At 32.5% G+C, this 25,353-nt stretch overlaps 1 protein-coding gene across 4 annotated transcripts in view; it reads left to right on the top strand.

Annotated features, from left to right (window-relative positions):
- Window positions 1-25,353, top strand: part of LOC127720602 (lisH domain-containing protein ARMC9-like) — a 53,511-nt gene that overhangs the window by 27,041 nt on the left and 1,117 nt on the right. For 3 of the 4 annotated variants that reach the window (XM_052227272.1, XM_052227273.1, XM_052227275.1), the window contains 9 exons: window positions 976-1,071; window positions 7,630-7,720; window positions 11,154-11,277; window positions 11,649-12,084; window positions 12,887-13,024; window positions 13,134-13,222; window positions 14,149-14,261; window positions 15,922-16,006; window positions 16,617-16,828. In XM_052227272.1, coding sequence (XP_052083232.1) covers window positions 976-1,071; window positions 7,630-7,720; window positions 11,154-11,277; window positions 11,649-12,084; window positions 12,887-13,024; window positions 13,134-13,222; window positions 14,149-14,261; window positions 15,922-16,006; window positions 16,617-16,828 — 1,384 coding nt within the window. Of the gene's footprint in view, window positions 1-975; window positions 1,072-7,629; window positions 7,721-11,153; window positions 11,278-11,648; window positions 12,085-12,886; window positions 13,025-13,133; window positions 13,223-14,148; window positions 14,262-15,921; window positions 16,007-16,616; window positions 16,829-18,658; window positions 18,672-25,353 lie in introns of all 4 variants that reach the window. The other variant, XM_052227274.1, reaches the window with a different exon arrangement.

Raw genomic sequence — 25,353 nt, 5'->3', positions numbered from 1 at the left:
TTACTGCTACATTACATTTATAGATATATTAACTGCTTCATATCATTTAATGATTTATTTACCATTACATTACATTTGTAGATACATTTGCTGTTACATTACATTTGTAGATACATTTACTGTTACATTACATTTGTAGATTCATTAACTGCTACATTACATTTGTAGATACATTTACTGTTACATTACATTTGTAGATACATTATCTGCTACATTACATTTGTAGATACATTTACTGTTACATTACATTTGTAGATACATTTACTGTTACATTACATTTGTAGATACAGATACATTTACTGTTACATTACATTTGTAGATACATTTACTGTTACATTACATTTATAGATACATTAACGGCTACATATCATTTAATGATTCATTTACTGTTACATTACATTTATAGATACATTTACTGTTGAAGATATATTTACTGTTTTGGATACATTTTTGTGGTTTTCTGTTTTGATATTTATCAAATGATTAAATGAGCTATATTGGAACTCCATTTCGTGATATTTTGTATAGATAGGTGAATTAAAATTTCTTAGTACAGTAATAGTAATACATTGTGCTAGATTAAAATAAGATCTTTAAATGATTATGACTTTTTTATAAAACAAAATAGAGGAAAAAATACATTACCATTCACATGACTCCATTGCTTCTTGTAGCAGCATATTTTACTATGCCAATACAGTCAACTCCACTTGATCACATATTGGTAATTATTGATAACATAATTTGGTAAATTGCATTATTTTCTCCTGCACAAAACCATTTGCTATTCATCTACTGTTTAACAATCTGGTTATCTGCATAGTCTTACAAGTAACCTTTAGGTCAATTGCATAGAAAATAATCACCAGCTAGATATGTTTGGTTAAAACTGATGATTTTTTTTTACCAGAAACAGCAATTTTGTAAGAATAAATTTCTTGAATGCATTCTTATTTTCGAAGTACTTTTTTGTAGAGGTTAACACAGTCAAATCCACAACAGAGAGACTCTTCTATGACTACTTACAGAGATAATGATTTGTTAGGCTGTTCTGTGGCTGGGACACACAGGGTAGGTATTAAGGTGTTCTTGGCTGGGACACACAGGGTAGGTATTAAGGTGTTCTTGGCTGGGACACACAGGGTAGGTATTGGGTTGTTCTGTGACTGGACACACAGGGTAGGTATTGGGCTGTTTTGTGGTTGGGACACACAGGATAGGTATTAAGGTTTGAGGCTGTTCTGTGGTTGAGACACACAGGGTAGGTATTAAGGTTTGAGGCTGTTCTGTGGTTGGGACACACAGGGTAGGTATTAAGGTTTGAGGCTGTTCTGTGGTTGAGACACACAGGGTAGGTATTAAGGTTTGAGGCTGTTCTGTGGTTGGGACACACAGGATAGGTATTAGGGTATTAGGCTGTTCGGTGGCTGGGATACACCACATAGGAGTTAGGCTGTTATGTGGCTGAGACACACAGGGTAGGTATTAAGGTTTGAGGCTGTTCTGTGGCTGGGACACACAGGGTAGGTATGAAGGTGAGAGGGAATTGCAACACTTTAACCCTAAACAGAGACAGACACAGGAATGACTGTGTAAAAAGACAAATATTTTATATATCTTTTTGTGGAACACATGTATTAAATGTTGTAAAGAGCAAAGATGAATGCAAGCAGATCAACAGCAGATGCTTGGCTTTGAATACTTATAGATGCACTTTGTAGATTTATAAATATTAATTGGTTTCTAATTTATGTCTATTAACTGAAGTATGATCTGAACTCTTTTAAATATTTTCTTGAAAATTCTTAAGAGAAATTGTATATTTGCAGAAGAACTTTTCACCTCCCCCCTCCAAAACAAAACCCCAAAAGCAAGAATAATGAAAATAGAATGTGTGGCCAACAAATTGTTATGAAATTTGCACACATGTAGCTTTGCATAATAAAACAAAATGTTACCTTATCCAAGCATCATTTGTGATGTGAAGGATAAGGTGCATTATATGAAGAAGCCTAAGGGCTTTGAGGGTTAATAAGTGAACCTTTACTTTATGTCAAGGCCGCACGCCTTTTTTTCACAGCTGAGTGATTTTTTGTCTGACCACTACTATATAAGCCCGTGCAGAGACGTGACCAGCCTCTTTTTTAAAAACCCAAACCGCTATGGGCATTTATTGGTCTTAATATTTATTTTTGGGACGGGCGTATTACTGAATATATAATTTGGGAGGGTACATATTAACCCTCGAAGCCCTTAGGCTTCTTCATATAATGCACCTTATCCTTCACATCACAAATGATGCTTGGATAAGGTAACATTATATATCATAATCCTGGTCTTGCTCAGGTTAATAAGTGAACTCTTTGTAGCTCCAATAAATGCAACTTCCAAAATATAATAAGAAATAAATGGAAATTAATAACCAACTGATCTCATGTACATTACCAGTAAAAACTTGAACAGAGATATAAACAAAGAAATTCACCAAATATAAATATCCAACACAAAACTGATTTGAAAATCAGTCAAATCGTTTTGACAAGTTTTGTTTTAAGACGAACAAGTCTTTGCTCTCCAGTCTTTATTCCACATACTTTGCAATTTTATCAAATACCAAAATTAAGTCTAATTAGACCCAGTATAAAGCAAATCTTTCACCTAAAAATTCTTGTAGCAATGCAGAAAAATTAAAATATATGATTAATTCTTTTAATCTTGTTGTGTATTAATATGCATCACATGTAAACACAATATAATTGGAAAACAAATATTATTTGATGTCCATCACTAGTTCATAAATCTTTAGTATGTCCATACACGCAACACGATATATAAATAACATCGCAAAAGTCCAGTCACTACTCCTTCACTATTAAGAATCAACATCTGAAATAATGGTTCCTCCATCTCCAATCTGTTAGTTCCTCAGACAGTACATCTCCTGATGCAGAAAAAACCCTGGAACTGTATCTCTAAGTCACTGTCAGCATCAACGTGATCAGGCTGTAAAAGTATGATTAAATACTGAATGAACATAATTTGAATTTGTATTGTCTACCTTGATATCCTTACAGTAAAACTTTTTGAAGGTCTGAGCTGTTTTCAGGATATCATTTAATGATATACCTGCTCTTTTAGCTGCAGAAGAGGAGGCAGATCTGTATGAATGAGCTTTAAATTTCAACACATTTATGCCTGCATTAGACAGTACCAATTTTAACCATCTGGCAATTGAACAGCTTGTTACAGCTTTTAAAGTTCTGAATGAAATGAACAATTTACTACTTTTTCTCAAGTCTTTAGTTCGGTGAATATAATGTTTTAAAGTTTCAACAGGACAAATTTCTTTTTTCTGAAAGACAGGAATAATAACATCTTGTCCTATGTTTTTTGGTCGTGTCGTCTTTAATAAAGTTGTGACACGAAAAATAAATGATGTGCCTGTACTGAGAACAGAGTTTAAATTAAGACTTGCAAGTGTTTGTGATCTTTGAGCAGATGCTAGAGCAATTAAAGCAACACATTTTAGAGTTAACATTTTTAAATCCAAATCCTGTAACGGGTACAGAGATTCTAAATAGCTCAATACTTTGCCAACATCCCAAGTAAACAAATATCTTGGTCTTGGTGGTCTTAGATTAAACACACCCTTCAAAAATCTTTGAATATAACTGTTATTTCAAAAGATAAGTTACCCAATAAAGTCAGTGTCTGACATATTGGTGATTGACTATTTATACAGCTATAAGATCGTCCTTTTTGAAATAAAATGGACAGATAATCTAAGAGTAACTTTACAGATGGAGAAGTGGGACTAGTTTGTCTTGAATTACACCACAAAACCCAGCTTCTCCAAGAGTATTCATACTGAACATTGGTTGACTTTCTCCAAGATTTAAGAAAGATTTTTGTAGTTTTGTCTGAAAAACCTTGATTAAGGAGATGTTTCCTGAAACAAGACAGGCGATAAGAAACATTTTTCTTGTGTTCATTGTATGACTTTGATTGTTGTGTGCTAGAGTTAGCAAGTTTGACAACTGAGGCAATTTTACAGGAAAATCTGTTAATGCTTTCAATAACTTTGGATACCATAACTGAGTTGTCCATACAGGGACGATTAAACCTGCTTACCTGATCGTCTTCTATCTTTTGAAGTACTCTGCTGATTTGACTGAAAGGAGGAAATATATAAGGATATAATTTATGCCATGAAAATGAAAAAGCATCAGTTGCATAAGCATCAGGATCTGGAAACCAGCTTACAAAATTATTCAATTGTTTATTTAGCCTTGAGGCAAACAAATCTGTATCTGGTATGAAAAAATGTTTGGTTACTTCATTAAAAACTGATTCATTGAGTTTCCACTCTGAAGTGTCATTAAAGTTTCTTGATAAATTATCTGGTATAATATTTTCTTTCCCTGGAATATGAACAGCAGATAGTAAAACTTTGTTTTTTATACACCAATACCATATTTGTTTTGTTATTTCTAATAAAGGTAAAACTGATCCTCCTTGATTATTTATATAGTTTACAGCAGTGGAACTATCTGATTTTACACAAATATGTGTTCTTTCTGCGTGACATCAAAGTGATATTATGCTAAAATAGATAGCTTTTAATTCTAAAATATTAATGTGTAAACACTGCTCTTCCAAACTCCAATGACCTTGAGTTTGCTTTCCATGAAAAACAGCTCCCCAACCATTGAGGGAGGCATCTGTATGTAAATAATAACTTGGGGAATCATTTCTAATAGGTCTCCCATTAACTGTTTTAACATTTTCTAACCACCAAACTATTTCAGATTTGCCTTCTACTGAGATATTCAAAAATGAATTGAAATTATTATTTGATGTATGTAAAGCTCGTGTTTTGTCTAAATCTAAATATCTATGAAACAAGTGAGCATATTGTACTGCATAATGTGCAGATGAATAAAGTCCTGTTAATTGTGCTAGACTTCTAATTGATACTTTGTGAGCTTTAAGCATTTTCTTTGATAGTTCAATTATTTTCTGTACTTTCTCCTCTGGTAAAAATACCTTAAATATAATAATGGTAATACAATTTACTGAATCTATAATATATATCCCAAAAATATAATTCTATTGGTTGGAATAAAAACTGATTTTTCAATATTGATGTCAAACCCAACTGACTCTAAGTTTTAACCCTTTCTGTATTTTGGATTGCCAAATCAAAGTTTTCTGCTTGCAACAGGGAATCATCAATGTAAAAATATGAATCAATACCCATGCTCCGAATATGTGAAAATATTACTTTCAGTATTTTTGTAAATACTCTTGGAGCAGAAGCAATACCGAATGGTAGACATTGAAATTCATATAATTTTTCATTCCATATGAATTTTAAATATTTTCTGTCTGATTCATAGATTGAAATGGAAAAATATGCATCTGTCAAATCCAAAGATGTAAAAAAGCTATTTTTAGAAATTCCTTTTAAAATCAAATCTAGCGTTTCTTGTTTAAAATGGTGATAGCTAATAAATTGATTCAATGGTTTCAAATTAATGGCTGGCCTAAATTTTCCATTTTTCTTTTTTACTAGAAATATATTTGAAATATTTTTACTAGAAATATATTTGAAATAAACTGTTCTGATTCATCAAAAGATTCTTTGATAGCACCTTTCTCAAGCATATCAACTATTTCTTTGTCAATAAGGGCCTTTTCCTTATTGTTAAATTTTATAGGAAATGGAATTTTTTCCTGAATTGGCTTTCTATCAAATTCTATCTTATATCCCTTAATTGCAGAAATAATCCAATTGTCTTTGGTTAAATATTTCCAATTTGAAATAAAATTTTTCAGTTTACCCGACTTTGTTTTAATATTTATACTTTTATTTCTCACCTTTAAAATCTTCTTTTCTGATTGAAGGTGTTGGGTCTGTTTCCTCTCAATTGACCCCGTGGGTTCTGATAACTTTGTCTTGGCTGATAGCCCCTTCTGCCTAAAAAAACGGCTTCTTCCCCTGAAACTTCCTCTGTAATTTGAATTTCTACTATAGCTACTAGTAATGTTCTTGTTTATTTTGTTAATTTCATTGATATCTTTCAATCACTTGCCAACTTCATCTCCAAAAAGGCTAGAACCTACATCTTCATTGCGATTGCAAAGTTGGTGGTATTTCTTGTCTATGTGTGGCTTTAAAGACATCCGTCTTTTAATTGATAGCTCAAAGTGAGTATTGCTTAAAATTGCCAAAGCTTTAGAAATGTTTTCTCTCATTAGTTTTACATCTGGAGTTTTGGATTTCAGAATTTCAGCCACTCTTATCAATGGTACCATACAACAACCCAGCGATTTTTGTATAGTTTGCTGATTCAAATCAGCAGTTTTAGCTTTTCTTTCAAGGAATTGCCATATCTCAGCATTAACTGGGGGTGCTACCAGACTTTTACAATTTACAGGTATCTTCATCTCTCTCGTCATTACTGACACATCAGATTTCTTTTTACAAATATTGTCAAATACTTTAGCCAATGATTGGCTTACCTCTTCATCGTATTTTTCATCATCTTCAAAAATCTTAGGTAGTTCATAATCAAATTCATCATCTGATGCAACAACTTGAGGTTCATTCTCTTCATCATAAAAAATATTGTAATTGGTGTCAATCGCCTGCTCGTCGGCTACAGACTCATTCTCACAAAATTCCATGTCAATATTACTACTTGGTCTTTGTGACTTTTCATTATTCTGACTCAATGTGGATACCAGAGTATCCGACAAACCTTTAAATAGAGTTTTAAGTAACTCTGACTGGTCAAGCTGATTCTTTGCAGTATTTTTCTTTACTGTGCCTGTGGTTGTGCGAGGTTTCGTAGACGTAACCTTCGTAACTTTACCACGTTTTTTAATCGGACTTACTGTTATTCCTCTCCCTGATGGCAACTCGTTGTCCATCTCAGTCACCTGCCTTTTAGGTGTTTTTTGCTTGCTTGCTAAAGCCTTGCCTTTTGTAGAGCTTGTACTCTTCTTACCTTTCATTACTCAATTTTTAGTCTGTTGTTGTTTTTGTGTTTTTGCCATTCGGATGTCCTCGGCAATTAATATTTGTGCTTCCAGGTTATCCAACTCAGGGTCATTAATGTTCTCAACTTGAGAAAAACCAGAAAATGAAGCATCAACTTCTTCGTCTGACGCAAATAATTTTAGTATTTCATTGTCATTGTCATTACTGTCACTGTCGCTTAAACGCGATGTACAGCGCGACATAATTTCTGTATAAACAGCTGACAGATTCTGCCAAGTTTTGAAATTTATTTTCAATATTTCCGATTCGGATAAATTATTTTACAACAGAGTCTGTTGTAAAACTTTTATTTCGTGTTTAATCGAGTCGACTTAACCATGTGCGGCCTTTTAAAAAAGAGGCTGGTCACGTCTCTGCACGGGCTTATGTAGTAGTGGTCAGACAAAAAATCACTCAGCTGTGAAAAAAGGCGTGCGGCCTTGACATAAAGTAAAGGTTCACTTATTAACCTGAGCAAGCCCAGGATTATGATATATAATGACTACTTTTGTGAATAAGTTTTGACATTTTGCTTTCTGTACAACTTATTATGTTATATAATGAAATACATGTTATTTTTAAAGGATGCAGTGCTTGCCTTATTGACATCTAGTGATGAACTTGTAAAAGAAGGAGCTGCCAGATTATTTAATGCTTTTGCTTCTCTTTGTGCAGGTAATGTTTTCTGTCATCTATTGTAAACAACTAATTGAGGAATAATGATACTGTTATTCCTTTTCTAATTTTATACTCTCAAAATGTTCAAATATACAGTAAAAGTTGACTGCTATTGTTGCTAATGACTACAACCATCAACCATGGAATTGATGGCAGACCTTATCCAATCAAAGTTGGCGATACTAGGCTTGTTGGATTAGTATTGTCATTATACGACCGCAAAAAAAATTTTGTGGTCGTATATTGGTATGACGTTGGTGTCGTCGTCGTCGTCGTCGTCGTCATCGTCGTCCGGCGTCGTCATCGTCGTCAGGCGTCGTCGTCCGGCGTCGTCGTCCGAATACGCATTAGTTTTCGCACTCTAACTTTAGTTTAAGTGAATGGATCTCTATGAAATTTTACCATAAGGTTCAATACAACAAAAGGAAGGTGGGGATTGATTTTGGGGGTTATGGTACCAACAGTTAAGGAATTAGGGGCCAAAAAGGGGCCAAAAATAAGCATTTTCTAGTTTCCAGACAATAACTGTGGAACGGTGTATGGATCTCTCTGAAATTATACTACAAGTTTCCATACCACAAAGGGATGGTTAGGATTTGCTTTGGGGGGTTATAGCTCAAACCGTTTAAGAATTAGGGGCAAAAAAGGGGGAAAAACAAGGTTGTCCTGGTTAATGGACAAATACTTTAGTACAAAACATAATTTAAAGCAGTGTAAGGGAGATAAATCAAATACATCATTGAAATTATCTCCCTTACACTGCTTTTAAATTATGTATAAAGTAATGGTTAATGAACAATTAAGATGATTTAAAACAGTGTAAGGGAGGTAATCCAAATACAACGTTTTGGTTACTTCCCTTACACTGCTTTTAAATTATGTTTAAAGAAATGCATATTTATAAAGGAAGACCAGTAAAAATATCTGCAAATGTTGCATCTTTTTTTTTTACAAAAAAATCCATATGAAAGATTTGACACTATATTTTAAATTCTATTATAAAATAGATTAAGTTAGCACTATGGTAAATTTAAATGGGTAATTATGGTTTCGGGGAAAAAAGGGGGGGGGTAAAAGGAAATTGTGGGGGGTCAATTTTTTCTCATTTCAGATTTCAGAAATTAAAAAGAATTATTCTTCAAATATTATTTTTTTTTCAAATTTCAAATATTGAAAAATTTCAAGAAGTCATCTTTAATTGCACAGTATGGCGCATTAGATTTGTAAAATCTTTGACCACATTTATTAATTTGTTATGCCGAATCTAACCATGTATTTAGATTTTTAATTTTGGATCCAGTTTTCAAATTGGTCTACATTAAGGTCCAAAGGGTCCAGTTTTCAAATTGGTCTACATTAAGGTCCAAAGGGTCCAAAGTTAAACTTTGTTTGATTTTAACAAAAATTGAATATATGGGGTTCTTTGATATGCTGAATCTAAACATGTATTTAGATTTTTGATTTTTGGCCCAGTTTTCAAGTTGGTCCAAATTGGGGTCCAAAATTAAACTTTGTTTGATTTCAACAAAAATTGAATATATGGGGTTCTTTGATATGCTGAATCTAACCATGTATTTAGATTTTTTATTTGTGGACCCCGCTATCAAATTGGTTCATATTGAGGTCAAAAGGGTCCAAAATTAAACTTTGTTTGATTTCATCAAAAATTGAATTATTGGGGTTCTTTGATATGCCAAATCTAACCGTGTATTTAGATTTTTAATTTTGGGTCCTGTTATTTAAATTGGTCTACATTAAGGTCCAAAGGGTCCAAAATTAAACTTAGTTTGATTTTAACAAAAATTGAATTCTTGGGGTTCTTTGATATGCTGAATCTAAACATGTGTTTAGATTTTTGATAATGGGCCCAGTTTTCAAGTTGGTTCAAGATAAAACTTTGTTTGATTTCAACAAAAATTGAATATATGGGGTTCTTTGATATGCTGAATCTAAACATGTATTTAGATTTTAGATTTTTGGCCCAGTTTTCAAGTTGGTCCAAACTGGGGTCCAAAATTAAACTTTGTCTGATTTCAACAAAAATTGAATATATGGGGTTCTTTGATATGCTGAATCTTACCATGTATTTAGATTTTTTATTTGTGGGCCCGCTATCAAATTGGTTCATATTGAGGTCAAAAGGGTCCAAAATTAAACTTTGTTTGATTTCATCAAAAATTTAATTATTGGGGTTCTTTGATATGCCAAATCTAACCGTGTATTTAGATTTTTAATTTTGGGTCCCGTTTTTTAAATTGGTCTACATTAAGGTCCAAAGGGTTCAAAATTAAACTTAGTTTGATTTTAACAAAAATTGAATTTTTGGGGTTCTTTGATATGCTGAATCTAAACATGTGTTTAGATTTTTGATTATGGGCCCAGTTTTCAAGTTGGTCCAAGTTGGGGTCCAAAATTAAACTTTGTTTGATTTCAACAAAAATTGAATATATGGGGTTCTTTGATATGCTGAATCTAAACATGTATTTAGATTTTAGATTTTTGGCCCAGTTTTCAAGTTGGTCCAAATTGGGGTCCAAAATTAAACTTTGTTTGATTTCAACAAAAATTGAATATATGGGGTTCTTTGATATGCTGAATCTTACCATGTATTTAGATTTTTTATTTGTGGGCCCGCTATCAAATTGGTTCATATTGAGGTCAAAAGGGTCCAAAATTAAACTTTGTTTGATTTCATCAAAAATTGAATTATTGGGGTTCTTTGATATGCCAAATCTAACCGTGTTTTTAGATTTTTAATTTTGGGTCCCGTTTTTTAAATTGGTCTACATTAAGGTCCAAAGGGTCCAAAATTAAACTTAGTTTGATTTTAACAAAAATTGAATTCTTGGGGTACTTTGATATGCTGAATCTAAACATGTGTTTAGATTTTTGATTATGGGACCAGTTTTCAAGTTTGTCCAAGTTGGGGTCCAAAATTAAACTTTGTTTGATTTCAACAAAAATTGAATATATGGGGTTCTTTGATATGCTGAATCTAACCATGTATTTTGATTTTGGACATTGGACCATAATAGGTAAATTAAAAAAATTGAAGTTCTTAGACCACATTCTTTCTGTGTCAGAAACCTATGCTGTGTCAAATATTTAATCACAATCCAAATTCAGAGCTGTATCAAGCTTGAATGTTGTGTCCATACTTGCCCCAACTGTTCAGGGTGCGACCTCTGCGGTCGTATCAAGCTGCGCCCAGCGAAGCATTTTATTTTAATTATATATTCAAAAAGTGTAATCAGTTTATATAGACACATAAGGGAACTCCAATTCTGTAAATTCAAAAATCTATTTTACTGACATTTATTGTTCATGAGGGATTTTTTTTCCATTGAAAAATCTTGAATATTAATCACCAGCTAGTATGTTTTGAAGAAGGTTATGGTTTGAATCTGTATTTTTCTTTTCAATGATTTAGGTAGAACCTATCTTGCCCAGAACCAAGATTTATTCAAAACTTTGTTAGATAATTTACGAGGTGAAGAAAAAGAATCAGTCACAAGAGAAATGGTACTTGGAGCTTTACAGAAACTCTCTTTAAGGTATGAGAAAGTCTTAGATCATTGTCTTAATTTTTTAGATATTTATACATTGTACCACGGTATATACTATTTTATCATGTAAATTCCTCTTTTTTTTATATTTATTGCTGTAAATGACTTGCCATTAATTAAAACTGACATTTTAAACTCTGAATACATAGTTTGTATGCAATATTTTTGGATATAATAATCTTGCATTTTTGGAATCATAATCCTCAGAAACAAATCCACACAAAATTTCTAAATCTACATTTGTTAAAAAATAAAAATAAACAGAACCATTTTGGATGTAATGTATATGATGAAAGTTTTTATTAAGAATGATGCAATACATCTTGCTTAAAATGAACTTTTTCATTTTCACATCATAGGAGAAACTTACAGACAGCCATGATAGAAGCAGGTTTAATAGAATGGCTGGTAAAGGTTCTTGAAGACAACGATTCTTTATCTGATTACACGCTGGAGTACTCTGTTGCTTTGTTAATGAATCTCTGTCTCAGGACCTCTGGGAAAAAACGCTGCGTCCAAAATGCTGACCAGACTTTAAAAGTCCTTAGTGATTTACTAGGGCATGAAAATCAAGAAATCCGTCCCTATGTCAATGGTGCCTTATACAGCATTTTAGCTGTTCCGTCCATCAGAGATGAAGCTAAGGCAATGGGAATGGAAGAAATTCTCCGTTGTTTTATTAAAGAGGACCAGCCTGATATGAATAGACAGATAGAATTTATAATCAAGCAGCTGAATTCAATAGAGACCGTGGATGAATATGATTCTGATGATGAGGAAGAGGAGGAAGAAGAGGTAAGGTCAAAGGTCAAAGTTTTATCAGTAAAGTCATTTTCAGATCATTTCCGGGAAACTAAGGCTGACTAATTTTAGTGATTATGTGCATTACACATTTAAATGCTATCTATTTTTTTTCTCATGAAAAAAGGAACTGAAAGTGTTTATGACTTATTCCCATCTCTTAACTATTTTATTAAAATTACATCATGGCAAAAATAAGACAAGTGGCAAATTACATGTTTACATTTAAAAGAAACTGCTGTAAATTCAGAGAGTTTTTTTGTATGCCAATAATACAACTGGGAGAGTATCACAATAATAAGAACTTACATTCTAATATTTGATACATACATTTGTATGCAGCAATAATTTATTTCACATTTTATGTCCATTCTTCAAAAATTGCAACAATAAAGGCATGCAATAAATTCTGAATTTACAATATTTGCTTTACGTTATGTCTGTTACAGCTGTTGTCAACATGCTGTTTGTTATTCCACGTAAAGAAAACCCAGTTTTTAATATAAAGATAAAATGAGAAAACTATCCTCCAGAGATCATATGAAGTGGATATAAGCAATAGCGATTACTGTAATGTAACACACTACATGTTAAAGTGTCTGTACAAGGAACCATTACAGTGACTGTTAATGTATTTTTGATATTTAAGTGATTTTTTTCTGTTAAGAATGCTGTGTTTATGGCAGAGTGATATTTAGTGTGAATTAACAGAATGTAGTAAATGACACAACAAAATTAAAAAAAAAAATCTTTCAATTGTATATATAGTTTGAAACCTGAATATAATCATTTATAGGAAGATCAAGATGCCATGGAACTGGACATAGACAAAGATGAATCATTTAAACCAGAAGATAACGAAATGTCTGGAGAAAAACTACTGACCACAGAATATCTAGCAGCAAAAACTGGACCAATCAGACACAAGAAAAAGGTAAAACTAATAGTTTATGAAGAAGAACAATCAATTCCATATTTTTTGTCAAATGTTACTGCTCCCTTTTTTTTCACTTTAATATTAAACTAGTTGCACTTTATTTTAGCATACAGATTTAGTAATGGCCAATGAGTTATTACAAAGACCTGTTACACCTAGTCAAAGAAGAGCTGAAAATCAACCATCAGGAACACAGTATGTATATTAACAACAGATTTGATTAAGTTAAACCTTTTCTTCTCCGAGTCAGGTTTGTTGTTTTATCCAGTGTCTCGCTCTTTTTATTCAACTTCACATACACACTATGGTTTGTATGTATGTGTAAACTTTGTAAGTTTTGTAATTAATTGCACTAGGCTTTTTTTCGTATTACTGACTTAAATACAGAGTATATAACTTGTTTGACATGTTACCTACTCTGTGGTAGGACATTCTGGTACTCGGTCAAGTAAGAGCTACTGAAAGAAGTAAAATCAAACTTAATATCAGTGCAATTTAGGGGAAAAAATTATCTGTTTTGCAATGATTTTTTTTTTGTGTATTAAAACATAAAATTGATTTATAAGATTTGAAGCATACATGAATAAAATCACCCTTCAAACATCATGCTTACTGCCCATCTTTTATCCTTTTTAATGTGAAACTAGACCTTTATACTTTGATAGTTTCCCCAATTTCATGTATTTAAACAGAAATTAAATGAAAGAAAGGAGTTCAAGTGTATTTACAAAGATTAACAGCCGAGCAAAACATAGCAGAAAGTAAAATAACAAAATTACTGAACTCCAAGGAAAATTCAAAATGGAAAGTCCCTTATTAAGATGTCCAACCTTAGGAGAAACAACTTGCATACCATTTTTCAAAGACTTGTGTTTTTGCCTTTTTGAAAGTTGCCATCATTGGCTAATTTTGCAGTCATTGCTATAAACGATATTGTGTTTCATAATATGATTAAACTGAGGTGACAATTTCCCTCTGATTCTGTCTGAATTTGGGTTTATTTCAAGACAGAATGCAGCTTACCAGAATGGATTTCAGTTTCTTGTGCTTTTATGTAAAATTAATCCCTTTATTAGCTCTTGTTTGAGTTCCAATTCTTATTGTTAATATTTACTATTTAGGCCAATGACACCTGTGGTGACCAGCCGACCTCCATCCCAGAGTAGTGTAATGAGACCACCAACAAGAAGTGGGAGTCGACCCAATACACAAGATAGTCAGAGAGACACAGCTAGTAAGAAATTTGCATACAATTTTAAGTTTTTTAACCAGGAAGTATAATGTAAGCATGTGCTAGGTTTAAATTGAGATATGACATAAGGCTTGAAACACAGCCATTTCACAGTGCATTTCTTTTACACAATAATTAAATTTAAAAAAATGACACCTTCACTTTCTCAATAAATTTTTACAGTGAAGTGTACTACTTTTGGGACAAATTATATCAAAAGTATAGAAAACTTCATCAGCTCTAACTTAAAAATATTAACAGTTTTATGTTTATGGTGTCTTGAATTCACTTTGACAGCTTTAGACATACGCATTTTTGAGTTTTTTCAACTGGACCAAATCCATGCTTTACCTCAATATTCATGACCTAAATTATTTTACTGTGTAATTTCATCCCACTAGTGGCTATTCTATGCATAAAACATGGTGAAATAAATTAGAAAGGTGTATAAAACTGAAGTAATACACTGTCCACACCAAGGACTATATACTAATCATTCTCCACTTTATAATTGCCACATTGATATTTGATTTATTTTTAGCTCTTTTTCATTATTCAGGATTGTAATTTAAGTCTCTTAGAAAACCATCATTTTTCATACTGTAAATTCAGAATTTATTGCGTGCATTAATTATTGCGATTTTGTGATTTTAGACTAAAATGCGATTTTAATTTTTGCGATATTGAGAAAAATCATGTTTAATTCATATAAAAAATTTCAAATTGCGTGTTTAAATTATTGCGATTATAACCCTGTCGCATTTTTCGCAATAATAAAAACCTCGCAATAATTTCTGAATTTACAGTATTCTAGATTTATATTCTATGGTAACATTAGTGCAGAACACACAATACCAATCAAAAAGTAAAATCACAAAAATACCAAACTCTGAGGAAAATTCAAAACGGAAAGTCCCTTAGCAAATGGCAAAATCAATAGCTGAAACACATCAAATGAATGGATACCAACTGTCATATTCCTGACTTGGTACAGGCATTTTCTTATGTAGAAAATGGTGGATTAAACCTGGTTTTATAGCTAGCTAAACTCTCACTTGTATGACAGTCACATAAAATTCCATTAAATAACACTTCAACTCACATTTGGGTTTTGGAAGGTATCTTTTGTAATCAAACAACTATTTTGTTTGTTTGTCATCTGTTTATAATTGCCAGGGTTTTGCTATACTTTTGGTTCCTTATATAGCTCTCAATGACTCTCAATGTCATTTTGAATTTACAAATGTTTTAGCCTTGAGCATTACTGAACTTGAAGTGACATAATTTGTCACAATACACATCTTGTGCAATAAAACTGGTACAGTTGTCAAGGTATATTTGTTCTGCCTAACAGAAGTTCCCCTGGAAACTTTGTTATCAACAATGCCATAATATCTGTTCCTGTTGGAACAAATATTCTATACCCTTTATTCCGCAAGGGACAAATTCTGTAATATTTGTTCCAGTGAAAATATTATTACAGAATATTTCTTCAACTTGGAACTTGTATTACGAAGGAACTTCTATTGCATGACACTGTATAATATTATAAACACAGGAATACACATTAAACAAGATTTTTTTTGTATGGGCTAATCTTGTTTGAACTTAACAGTAGATTCACTTTTTGTATATAGCTGATAAACATTTTTAACTTTTATAGGAACAGAAGATGGCAGGCCAACTAGTAAGAGCAGCCAAAGGTCAACAGGAAGTAAAAGTTCTTTGAAAGCACCAAGTATTGCTGAGTAAGTTCATTTCAAGTCCATTATATTCATAGTACTTATAGTCACATAGAATTATCCAGGAGAAATCACTACCGATATTTAAAGTTAAGTGTAGAGATCCTCCACACTGAATTTTATAGATCAGTCCTATTCTCTCCTTTGTGTTTGAAATTATTGCTCTTAATTTCTAAGTTCAACCAAAGAACTTTAATAAAAGATTATCTATGAAGGGTGTGGTACATTCTGACTTTTAGTATTTGTTGTCATCTAATAGAAAAGAAAGGATATGAGGTATACATCCATGACACAAAACCAGTATGTGCACAGCAAAAAACACAAAAAGCAAAGGAACAGCGCTTTGATTGCTGTTCTTCATCTCAAAGTCACAGTGAGGCCTTCAACACAGAGCCAAAAAACTCGCACCTCACTGCAAGTTTAAGACAGCCCTAGCACCGGTTTGAGCGGAATTATCTGTCATTTTCCATACAGATATTAATCTTAGTCTTGCAGACACACTTATCTGTGGAGTATCTGGTATTCATCACTTTCTTGCATCAATCTGTTCTTTACACTTTGGTAAATATTATTTATTCATTTTCAAAGTTTTGAACATTGATTTATCTCCCTTTAGACACCCAGAATACAAACAAGCCTTTGGATCTAAGCCAAGGATTCTTAGAACTCCACATGGAAGGGAAGGCACACCATCTAATCCAGGAACACCACATCTCAGGACCCCAGATAGTTCAAGGAGGCCCACCAGCAGAGGATCAGTTGGTAGTCTACCTCCACAGCCACAGTACTCTGAGTCAGGACCAAGACCAAGTTCTGCTGGAAAGTCTGGTAAGGAACATGAAATTACATAAATACAGTGAAACCTGTCAAAATCAGACCCTTTGTTAACTGGAAACCAGTTTTCATACCCTTTGTTAACTTGTTTATTTAGTTTGTCGAAACTGTGCTCTATGATTCCTAGGCCTAAATGATATCAAGACCATTTTGTCAACTTTCACCAAAATCTTTATTTTTGGCATATTTGGGGTTTAAATCTCAAGGCTTTTTTTTTATAAGAAAAGCTGGACAAAAGTAGTTCTATTTATCATTTACATGTTTTATATTCATTAACTTGCAGCACTTGAATCAAGAGACTTAGAATTCCTGGCCAGATAGGGCTCTTACCAAACTTACTACTTTGTAACATTGCCTGACTGGTCTTTTATTTGGTAGGACCTTAATCTATAAAGTCATTTTTAACTATTGTCTATTCTGTTTATTTATTTTTGAGGATCATGATCGTAATAAGTATGTTCTACTGGCTAATTATTTATTTGTTAGTTCCATAATAATAAATTTGTACTGTACATACCAGGTCTGTTTAAGTATTTGCTAAGGACCCTAATTTTAATAAGTTTTTATACGCCCGTTTACGGGACGTATTATGGTATACCGTTGTCTGTCCGTCCGTCGTCAACATGTCGGACAGTAACTCAAAAACGCTTTAACCAATTTGCATGAAACTTTGGTGAATTGTTTATATCTATTGATGTGAGCTCCCTTTCGATTTTTATAAATTTTAGATTTTACGTTTCCGAGTTATCAGGTTTTATTCATTAAAAAAGGGGGGATTTTCCAGATTTCGGACAATAACTCAAAACACTATCACCAATTTGCAAGAAACTTTGGTGAATTGCTTATATCTTTTGATGTGAGCTCCCTTTTGATTTTAATGAATTTTAGATTTTACATTTCCAAGTTATGGGGTTTTATTCATTAAAAAAAGGAGATTTTCCAGTATTCGGACACTAAATCAAAAATGCTTTCAGCAGTTTTCATGAAACTTTGGTGAATTGTTTATATCTATTGATATTAGCTCCCTTTCCATTTTTTTATAAATTTTAGATTTTACGTTTCCAAGTTATGGGATTTTATTCATAAAAAGGGGGTGATTTTCCAGTTTTCGAACAATAACTCATTGTGCTTTGAGCAGTTTTCATGAAACTTTGGTGAGTGGTTTACATCTATCAAAATAACCTCCCTTTAGTTTTTTTATAAATTTCTGATATGACTTTAAGAAGTTATTGAACTTTATTCTTTGAAAAAGCGACAGGCGTATCATGTGCTCATGGCACAGCTATTTATTACTATTGTCTAACTGGTGTATTTATTTGTTAGGACCCTAATTTTAGTAAGTTTTGACTATGACCTTACTGGTGTATTAATTTATCAGGACCCTAATTTTAGTAAGTTTTGACTATGACCTTACTGGTGTATTAATTTATCAGGACCCTAATTTTAGTAAGTTTTGACTATGACCTTACTGGTGTATTAATATATCAGGACCCTAATTTTAGTAAGTTTTGACTATGACCTTACTGGTGTATTAATATATCAGGACCCTAATTTTAGTAAGTTTTGACTATGACCTTACTGGTGTATTAATTTATCAGGACCCTAATTTTAGTAAGTTTTGACTATGACCTTACTGGTGTATTAATTTATCAGGACCCTAATTTTAGTAAGTTTTTACTATTACCTACCGGTAACTGGTCTATTTATTTGTCTGGACCCTAATTTTGATTAGTTTTTACTATTGCCTAACTGGTGTATTTATTTGTTAGGACTGTAATGTTGGTAAGTTTTTACTATTGCCTAACTGGTGTATTTATTTGTTAGGACCGTAATGTTGGTAAGTTTGTTGAATTGTTGTAGGTTTGTGTATCTGGTGTTTTAATCCTATCACTTCTTAGGTAATATCTATTAATATTGAGCATCATTTTGTTGAGAGACCTTTTTTTCTTCTTCAAAATTTTATAAAAACAATCCCCTTTACAGATAATAAAGCATCAAGGATAATATTTCCAAAATGTTGTCACAACACCAACTTAAAACATTCCAAATAATAGATATTCAACTTTAGCTTTAATATTATATTCATTTTTGTGCACAAAAAAGAAACTACCAATAGTTCTTTAGATAATGAAATGATGAATTTACTCACATTATTTTGAAACTTTTTTTGTTTTATAACTTTCTAACTTACCCTCTGACAAAAGACCCACTTTTGTATTAATCTGTATTAAACCAAAACTAGTCTACATGAAATATAATTGCTTGGCAAAAATCATAGATTTTTAGATTGATTTAAAGGTAAAACTGAATGAAATGGTGCTCAGTGTAACAGCTTAAAGTTCACTTTTTATTTTTAATTTTGAAGTTTAATTTCCTTTTTTCTGATTGATTATTACTATTAACTTATTTTGTCATCACTTATATGTATATGAAAAACACAATATTAATTAATGTTAGGCAAATAGCAGACCAAAATGACTTTTTGTTTGGAAGAATTCACACATAGGAATGCTTATTCAGCCAGGGCGGTAGTAAACAATTTGTTCAATGAATAATGTAGTAAGAAATCTATGGTAATAAAAAAAGTAATAACTTAATAATACTGATAAAAGAGAACTGAAAGATACCAAATTAAAGGGACATTGAAACCCAAGTATAAAACAAACTGACAACACCATGGCAAAAAATGAAAAAAGACAATCAACAGTATACAAAACACAGCATTAAAAAATAAAGACTGATACTGATTAATGTGTGCAAACTATGATGCATCACAGAAGATTTGACTAGCCTGCAATTTCACTGAAGAAAATAATGAATTACATGTATTTTGAGGTCACTGATGAAAGTCATAGGTTAGGACAATTTTTGTCTCACTTGACGGAGTCAAAGAGCAAGACATAGGTATGCTGTTGTCGGAGGTTGCGGCGGCAGCGGTGTCAACAATGTATTAGTTTGTGATTAGGTCTAGTTTATGGTGAATCACAAGTGGTAGGTCAATCATATTTGGTATGCAGTTGTATTAGCATTGGCACATCTCATTTCCATGGAGATTATTTGGCCCTGCTCCCTCAGTCATGGTCTATTGACTTTGAAACTTTTGCTTAGTTTACATGTATTAGTTTGTGATTAGGTCAGTTTATGGGGAACCACTGGTGGTAGGTCAATGATATTTGGTATGCAGTTGTATTAGCATTGGCATATCTCATATCCATGGAGATTATTTGGCTCCACGCCCTTAGTCATGGTCTATTGACTTTGAAAATTTTGCTTAGTTAACATGTATTATTGAGTGATTAGGTCAGTTCAAGGGGAACCATTAGTGGTAGGCCAATGTTACTTGGTATTCAGTTGTATAAGCATTAGCACATCTCATTTCCTTGTAGAATATTTGGCCCCGCCCCCTCAGTCATGGTCTATCGACTTTGAAACCTTTGCTTAGTTTACATGTATTAGTTTGTGATTAGATCAGTTTAAGATGAACAGCTAATGTTAAGTCAATGATATTTGGTATGCAAATTTATTGGCATTTGCAAGTATCGTTTCCATGGAGATTATATAGCCCCACCCTCTCTTCATGGTTCATTGACTTTGAAATTTTTACATAGTTTACAAGTTAATGTTTGTGTTTAGGTTTGTTTAAAAGGATGACTTATAATAAGTCAATGGTATTTGGTATGCAGTTGTATTAGCATTGGCACATCTCATTTCCATGGAGATTGTTAAGCTATGTACCTCAGTCATGGTTCATTGACTTTGAATATTTGCATAACTTACGTGCTAAAGTATTGCTATTTTAATTTCAACATTTGCATAATCAAAATTACAAAAAGGCGAGACATATCTCTGTGATAACAGTTTATTATTCTTAAGAACTTCATTGTCCAAAACTATGATATGTCTAAGATGATATGTTAAGCCTGCAATTTCACAAAAGAAAATAATGCACTACATGTATTTATAATAAAGGTCATAGGTTAGGGCAGTTTTTGTCTCGCCTGCGACGAAAGTCACAAAAAGTGAGACATAGGGATTGCTTTTCCGGCGACAACGGCGACGGCTTTGGCGTCAACAGTTGCTAAGTTTTCTGCTTAAGTTAGTTTGATAGGAACTACTTGTGATAGATCATTGATATTTACTATGAAGTTGCATTACTATCAGTACATATCAGTTTGATGACTATTTCGAGGCCCTACCCCCTAAGTCATGGTCCAGTGACTTTGAATTGATAAGCAATTTTCAATGTTAAGTTTTCTGCTTAAGTTAGTTTGATAAGATATAGATCAATGATATTTTGTATGAAGTTGTATTACTATATGTGCATATCAGTTTGACAACTATTTTGAGGCCCTTCCCCCAAGGACATGGTCCAGTGACTTTGAATTAATTAGCAATTTTCAATGTTAGGTTTTCTGTTTAAGTTAGTTTGATAGGATCTACTTGTGATAGATCAATGATATTTTGTATAAATGTGCATTACTATCAGTTCATATCAATTTGACAACTATTTTGAGGCCTTGCCCCCTTGGACATGGTCCAGTGACTTTGAATTAATTTCTAATTTTCAATGTTAAGATTTTCTGCTTAAGTTAGTTTGATAGGAACAACTTACGATAAACAACGATATTTTTCTATTAAGTTACATTGCTGTCTGCACATTTAGTTTGTCGACCATTTTCAGGCCCTGCCCACTAGATCATAGTCCGGTGACTGAATTAATAAGCAATGTTGATACCCTTGAGATTGTCTTTTTCTGAATTTAATGGTGATAGGCGAGACATATCTCTGTGTCAACAGTTTATTATTCTTAAGAACTTCATTGCCCAAAACTATGATACGTCTAAGATGATATGTTTAGCCTGCAATTTCACGAAAGAAAATAATGAAATATATGTATTTTGAGGTCACTAATAAAGGTCAAAGGTTAGGGTAGTTTTTGTCTCGTCCTGAAAGCGAGACATAGGGATTGCTTTTCCGGCGACTACGGCGACAGCGTCAACAGTTGTTAAGTTTTCTGCTTAAGTTAGTTTGATAGGAACTAATTGTGATAGATCATTGATATTTACTATGAAGTTGGATTACTATCAGTACATATCAGTTTGACAACTATTTTGAGGCCCTGCCCCCTAAGGACATGGTCCAGCGACTTTGAATTAATGAGCAATTTTCAATGTTAAATTTTCTGCTTAAGTTAGTTTGATAGGATCTTCTTGTGATAGATCAATGATATTTTGTATGAAGATGCATTACTATCAATACATATCAGTTTGACGACTATTTTGAGGCCCTGCTTCCTAGGACATGGGGGGCCTCGGTGGCCGAGTGGTCTAAGTAGTTACTACTGTAATCACTAGCCAGTCAACACTGAGGTTGTGAGTTCGAACCCCGCTCGTGCGGGTGCACTCGACTCCAATCTTAATTGACTAGGATTGTCAGTTTTCCTATCGAAGGTCGGTGGTTTTCTCCGGGAACTCCGGCTTCCTCCACCAATAAAAACTGGCCGCCACGAAATAGCCCAAAAGCGGTGCTTAAAAGTGGCGTTAAAACACCAAAAATCAAAAATCAAATCAAATCCTAGGACATGGCCCAGTGACTTTGAATTAATTAGCAATTTTTAATGATAAGTTTTCTGCTTAAGTTAGTTTAATTGGGTCTACTGGTGATAGATCAATGATATTTTGAAGGAAGTCGCATTACTATCAGAACATATCAGTTCGACGACTATTTTGAGGCCCTTCCCCCTAGGACATGGCCCAGTGACTTTGAATTAATTAGCAATTTTCAATGTTAAGTCTTCTGCTTAAGTTAGTTTGATAGGATCTACTTGTGATAGATCAATGATATTTTGTATGAAGTTGCATAACTATCAGTTCATATCAGTTTGATGACTATTTTGAGGCCCTGTCCCCTTTGTCATGGTCCATTGACTTTGAATTCATTAGCAATTTTCAATGTTAAGTTTTTCTACTTAAGTTATATTGATAGGAACTATTTACAATAAACAACAATATTTTCTATAAAGTTACATTACTGTCTGTACATGTCAGTTTGTCGACCATTTGCAGGCCCTGCCCACTAGATCATGGTCCAGTGACTGAATTAAAAAGCAATGTTGCTGTCTATCAGATTTTCTTTTTCTGAATTTTATGCCGATAGGCGAGACATATCTTTGTGTCAACAGTTTATTATTCTTAAGAACTTCATTGCCTGATACTATGATTTACTCCTGACATATTAATCAGCTTATTTGATTATGAGGTTTCTTTAAACTGTGTTAATGATGTTTCAGTTCTCACGGTAGTTATGTATATCTTTTATTTTTTGTATACATGGATAAGCTTTGGAACGATGGAAAAGAAGGAACTTTGCATATTAATTCATGACAAATTCCCTACACACTCTGGTCAAAATCCAAAACAAGGGGACATCACTTTAATTGCTGATCTTCTTACCCAGTCATATTAAGGATTTCTAAATGGAGCTTAAGCTGCTATCTAATATGGAATTGTTTGAGGATTTTTATTCTCATTTTCCAGACTTTGGGAACTAAGTCATTTTTCAAATATTCAAATTTTCAGTATAGAGCATTCTCCATTGTTTAATAAACATTCTACACAACCCAGCCATTCAAGTCTTTAATCAATTTTTTTATTGTTAATAAATGTTCTCTTGTTAAAAATATTTAAGTTACCAAATCAGATAATTTTTTTTCTCCCAACATTTTTGTCAATAACTTTGTTTTTTTCATGAATTTTGATTTCAAAACATAAATCAAATCCAATGTTTAATTTTTCTTACGATGTGATTGTAGCTATATTAACTAAAAAAAAAGGGTTAGTAAAACAAAATGCACAAAAAGTACTTTTTTAATTATATATTCCATGTATTTCTTCTTTTTCATGTCTGCATGGTATTAAATATGTGATTACACTGCATTCTTAACCATTTATATGTTTGTTTTAATTTCACATTATATCATCTTCATGTATAAAAAAAAAAAAAAATAATTATATCATAATCCACCACATGCAACAAATTAATCGGAGCAATTACACGAAAACCAAAATATTAACTTGATAATAATCTGCAAGCAGACCCTTTTACTACAGAAAGATTTGTTTAATGTGTAATGCAAACAGTTATTTTGTTTCCTCTATGTCAGTTGAATAATAGGCTGTTTCCTCTATGTCAGTTGAATAATAGGCTGTTTCCTCTATGTCAGTTGAATAATAGGCTGTTTCCACTACATGGATTCAGTAAGCAGAGGTTTTATTCTTTTTTATGTGTACTGATGAGACTTTTGTAGGAGTTACTTTTCTATGTATTCTTTGAATGCTTTATATAGAAGTTCATTAATAAGTGTACTAATCAGTAGTTTAGAGGGGGAAAAAGTACCAGGTACTGTGTTTAAATTGAAGACCCAATTCAGTAATGAGCATTTTTTTTTTAAAGGAATGCTAAATCAACTGGGTATAAAATGAATATTGGATCAAATATATTTAAAAGAAAAGTTTTAATGGAAATACATTTGTAATGAAATCATAACAATCATAACAAGAGAACAGTTGCATATTTTTAAACAAACATGGATAAACATACACAGACAGAAAACACATTAAAATAAAGATTTGGGTTACACGCCAATGAAGGAAATTAAATGCTTTCCCATGATGATCCCCATAAGAATTATGGTGGATCATCACACCTTTAGGAATACAATTTTGATTTTTCCTTTGCAAAACATTAGAGAATTTCAAAAAGAAAAGTCCTGTAAAGGCTCTGCTGCAAATTTAATTGTTTGTAAATGCTGTGTTTATGATTCCTTTAAATGTTTATAGCAGATGACAGGAATTGCCATCAAATATGGCTACTACCATGACTAATCAAGGAAACTTTTACAAGGAAATAATTACAAATATTATTGTCAGAGAACAAACTCATTGCTATTGCTGGGGACAATTTATCCTTGTCATGTCAGAATTAGTAGTTAGATGACAAATATAGGCTTCTTGAATTCTCTTTACCAAGGGATAACAAAATGTTTCATCGTTGATAAAACTTATTAGTCCCCTACCGACGAAGTCGAAGGGGACTTTAGGTTTGCACTCCGTCCATCTGTCCGTCTGTCTATCCGTCAGTCCGGCAAATCAGCTTTCCACACTTTTTTTCTTTGTTCTTGAAGATATTGATTTGATATTTGGTATATATTTTTATCATGACAAGTTATAGATCAAGTTCGAATTTTGTTTCGGTCTGATGATTTAGTCCAGAGTTATGGACCATAACTCTGGACCATTTCTAATGTTAGAGTAGTATGTTAAACCATATCTCTGTACAAAGGGAGATAACTCACTTTTTAAACGACATTCTTTGTTAACTTATTTGAAGAATTTTTTGGCAGGTTTGTTTGTTATTTAGTATAAACTAATTTTCTGAATGCTATATATATATATAAAAAAAATTATGAAGAGAAATCCTTTAAATAGATAATAATCTATTTTTATTAATGTATATATTTC

This window comes from Mytilus californianus, unplaced genomic scaffold, assembly GCF_021869535.1.
Source record: "Mytilus californianus isolate M0D057914Y unplaced genomic scaffold, xbMytCali1.0.p SCAF_11, whole genome shotgun sequence".
Classification (NCBI taxonomy): domain Eukaryota; kingdom Metazoa; phylum Mollusca; class Bivalvia; order Mytilida; family Mytilidae; genus Mytilus; species Mytilus californianus.
Note: the sequence above shows the minus strand (reverse complement) of the source record. Positions and strands in the feature narration are given on the sequence as shown.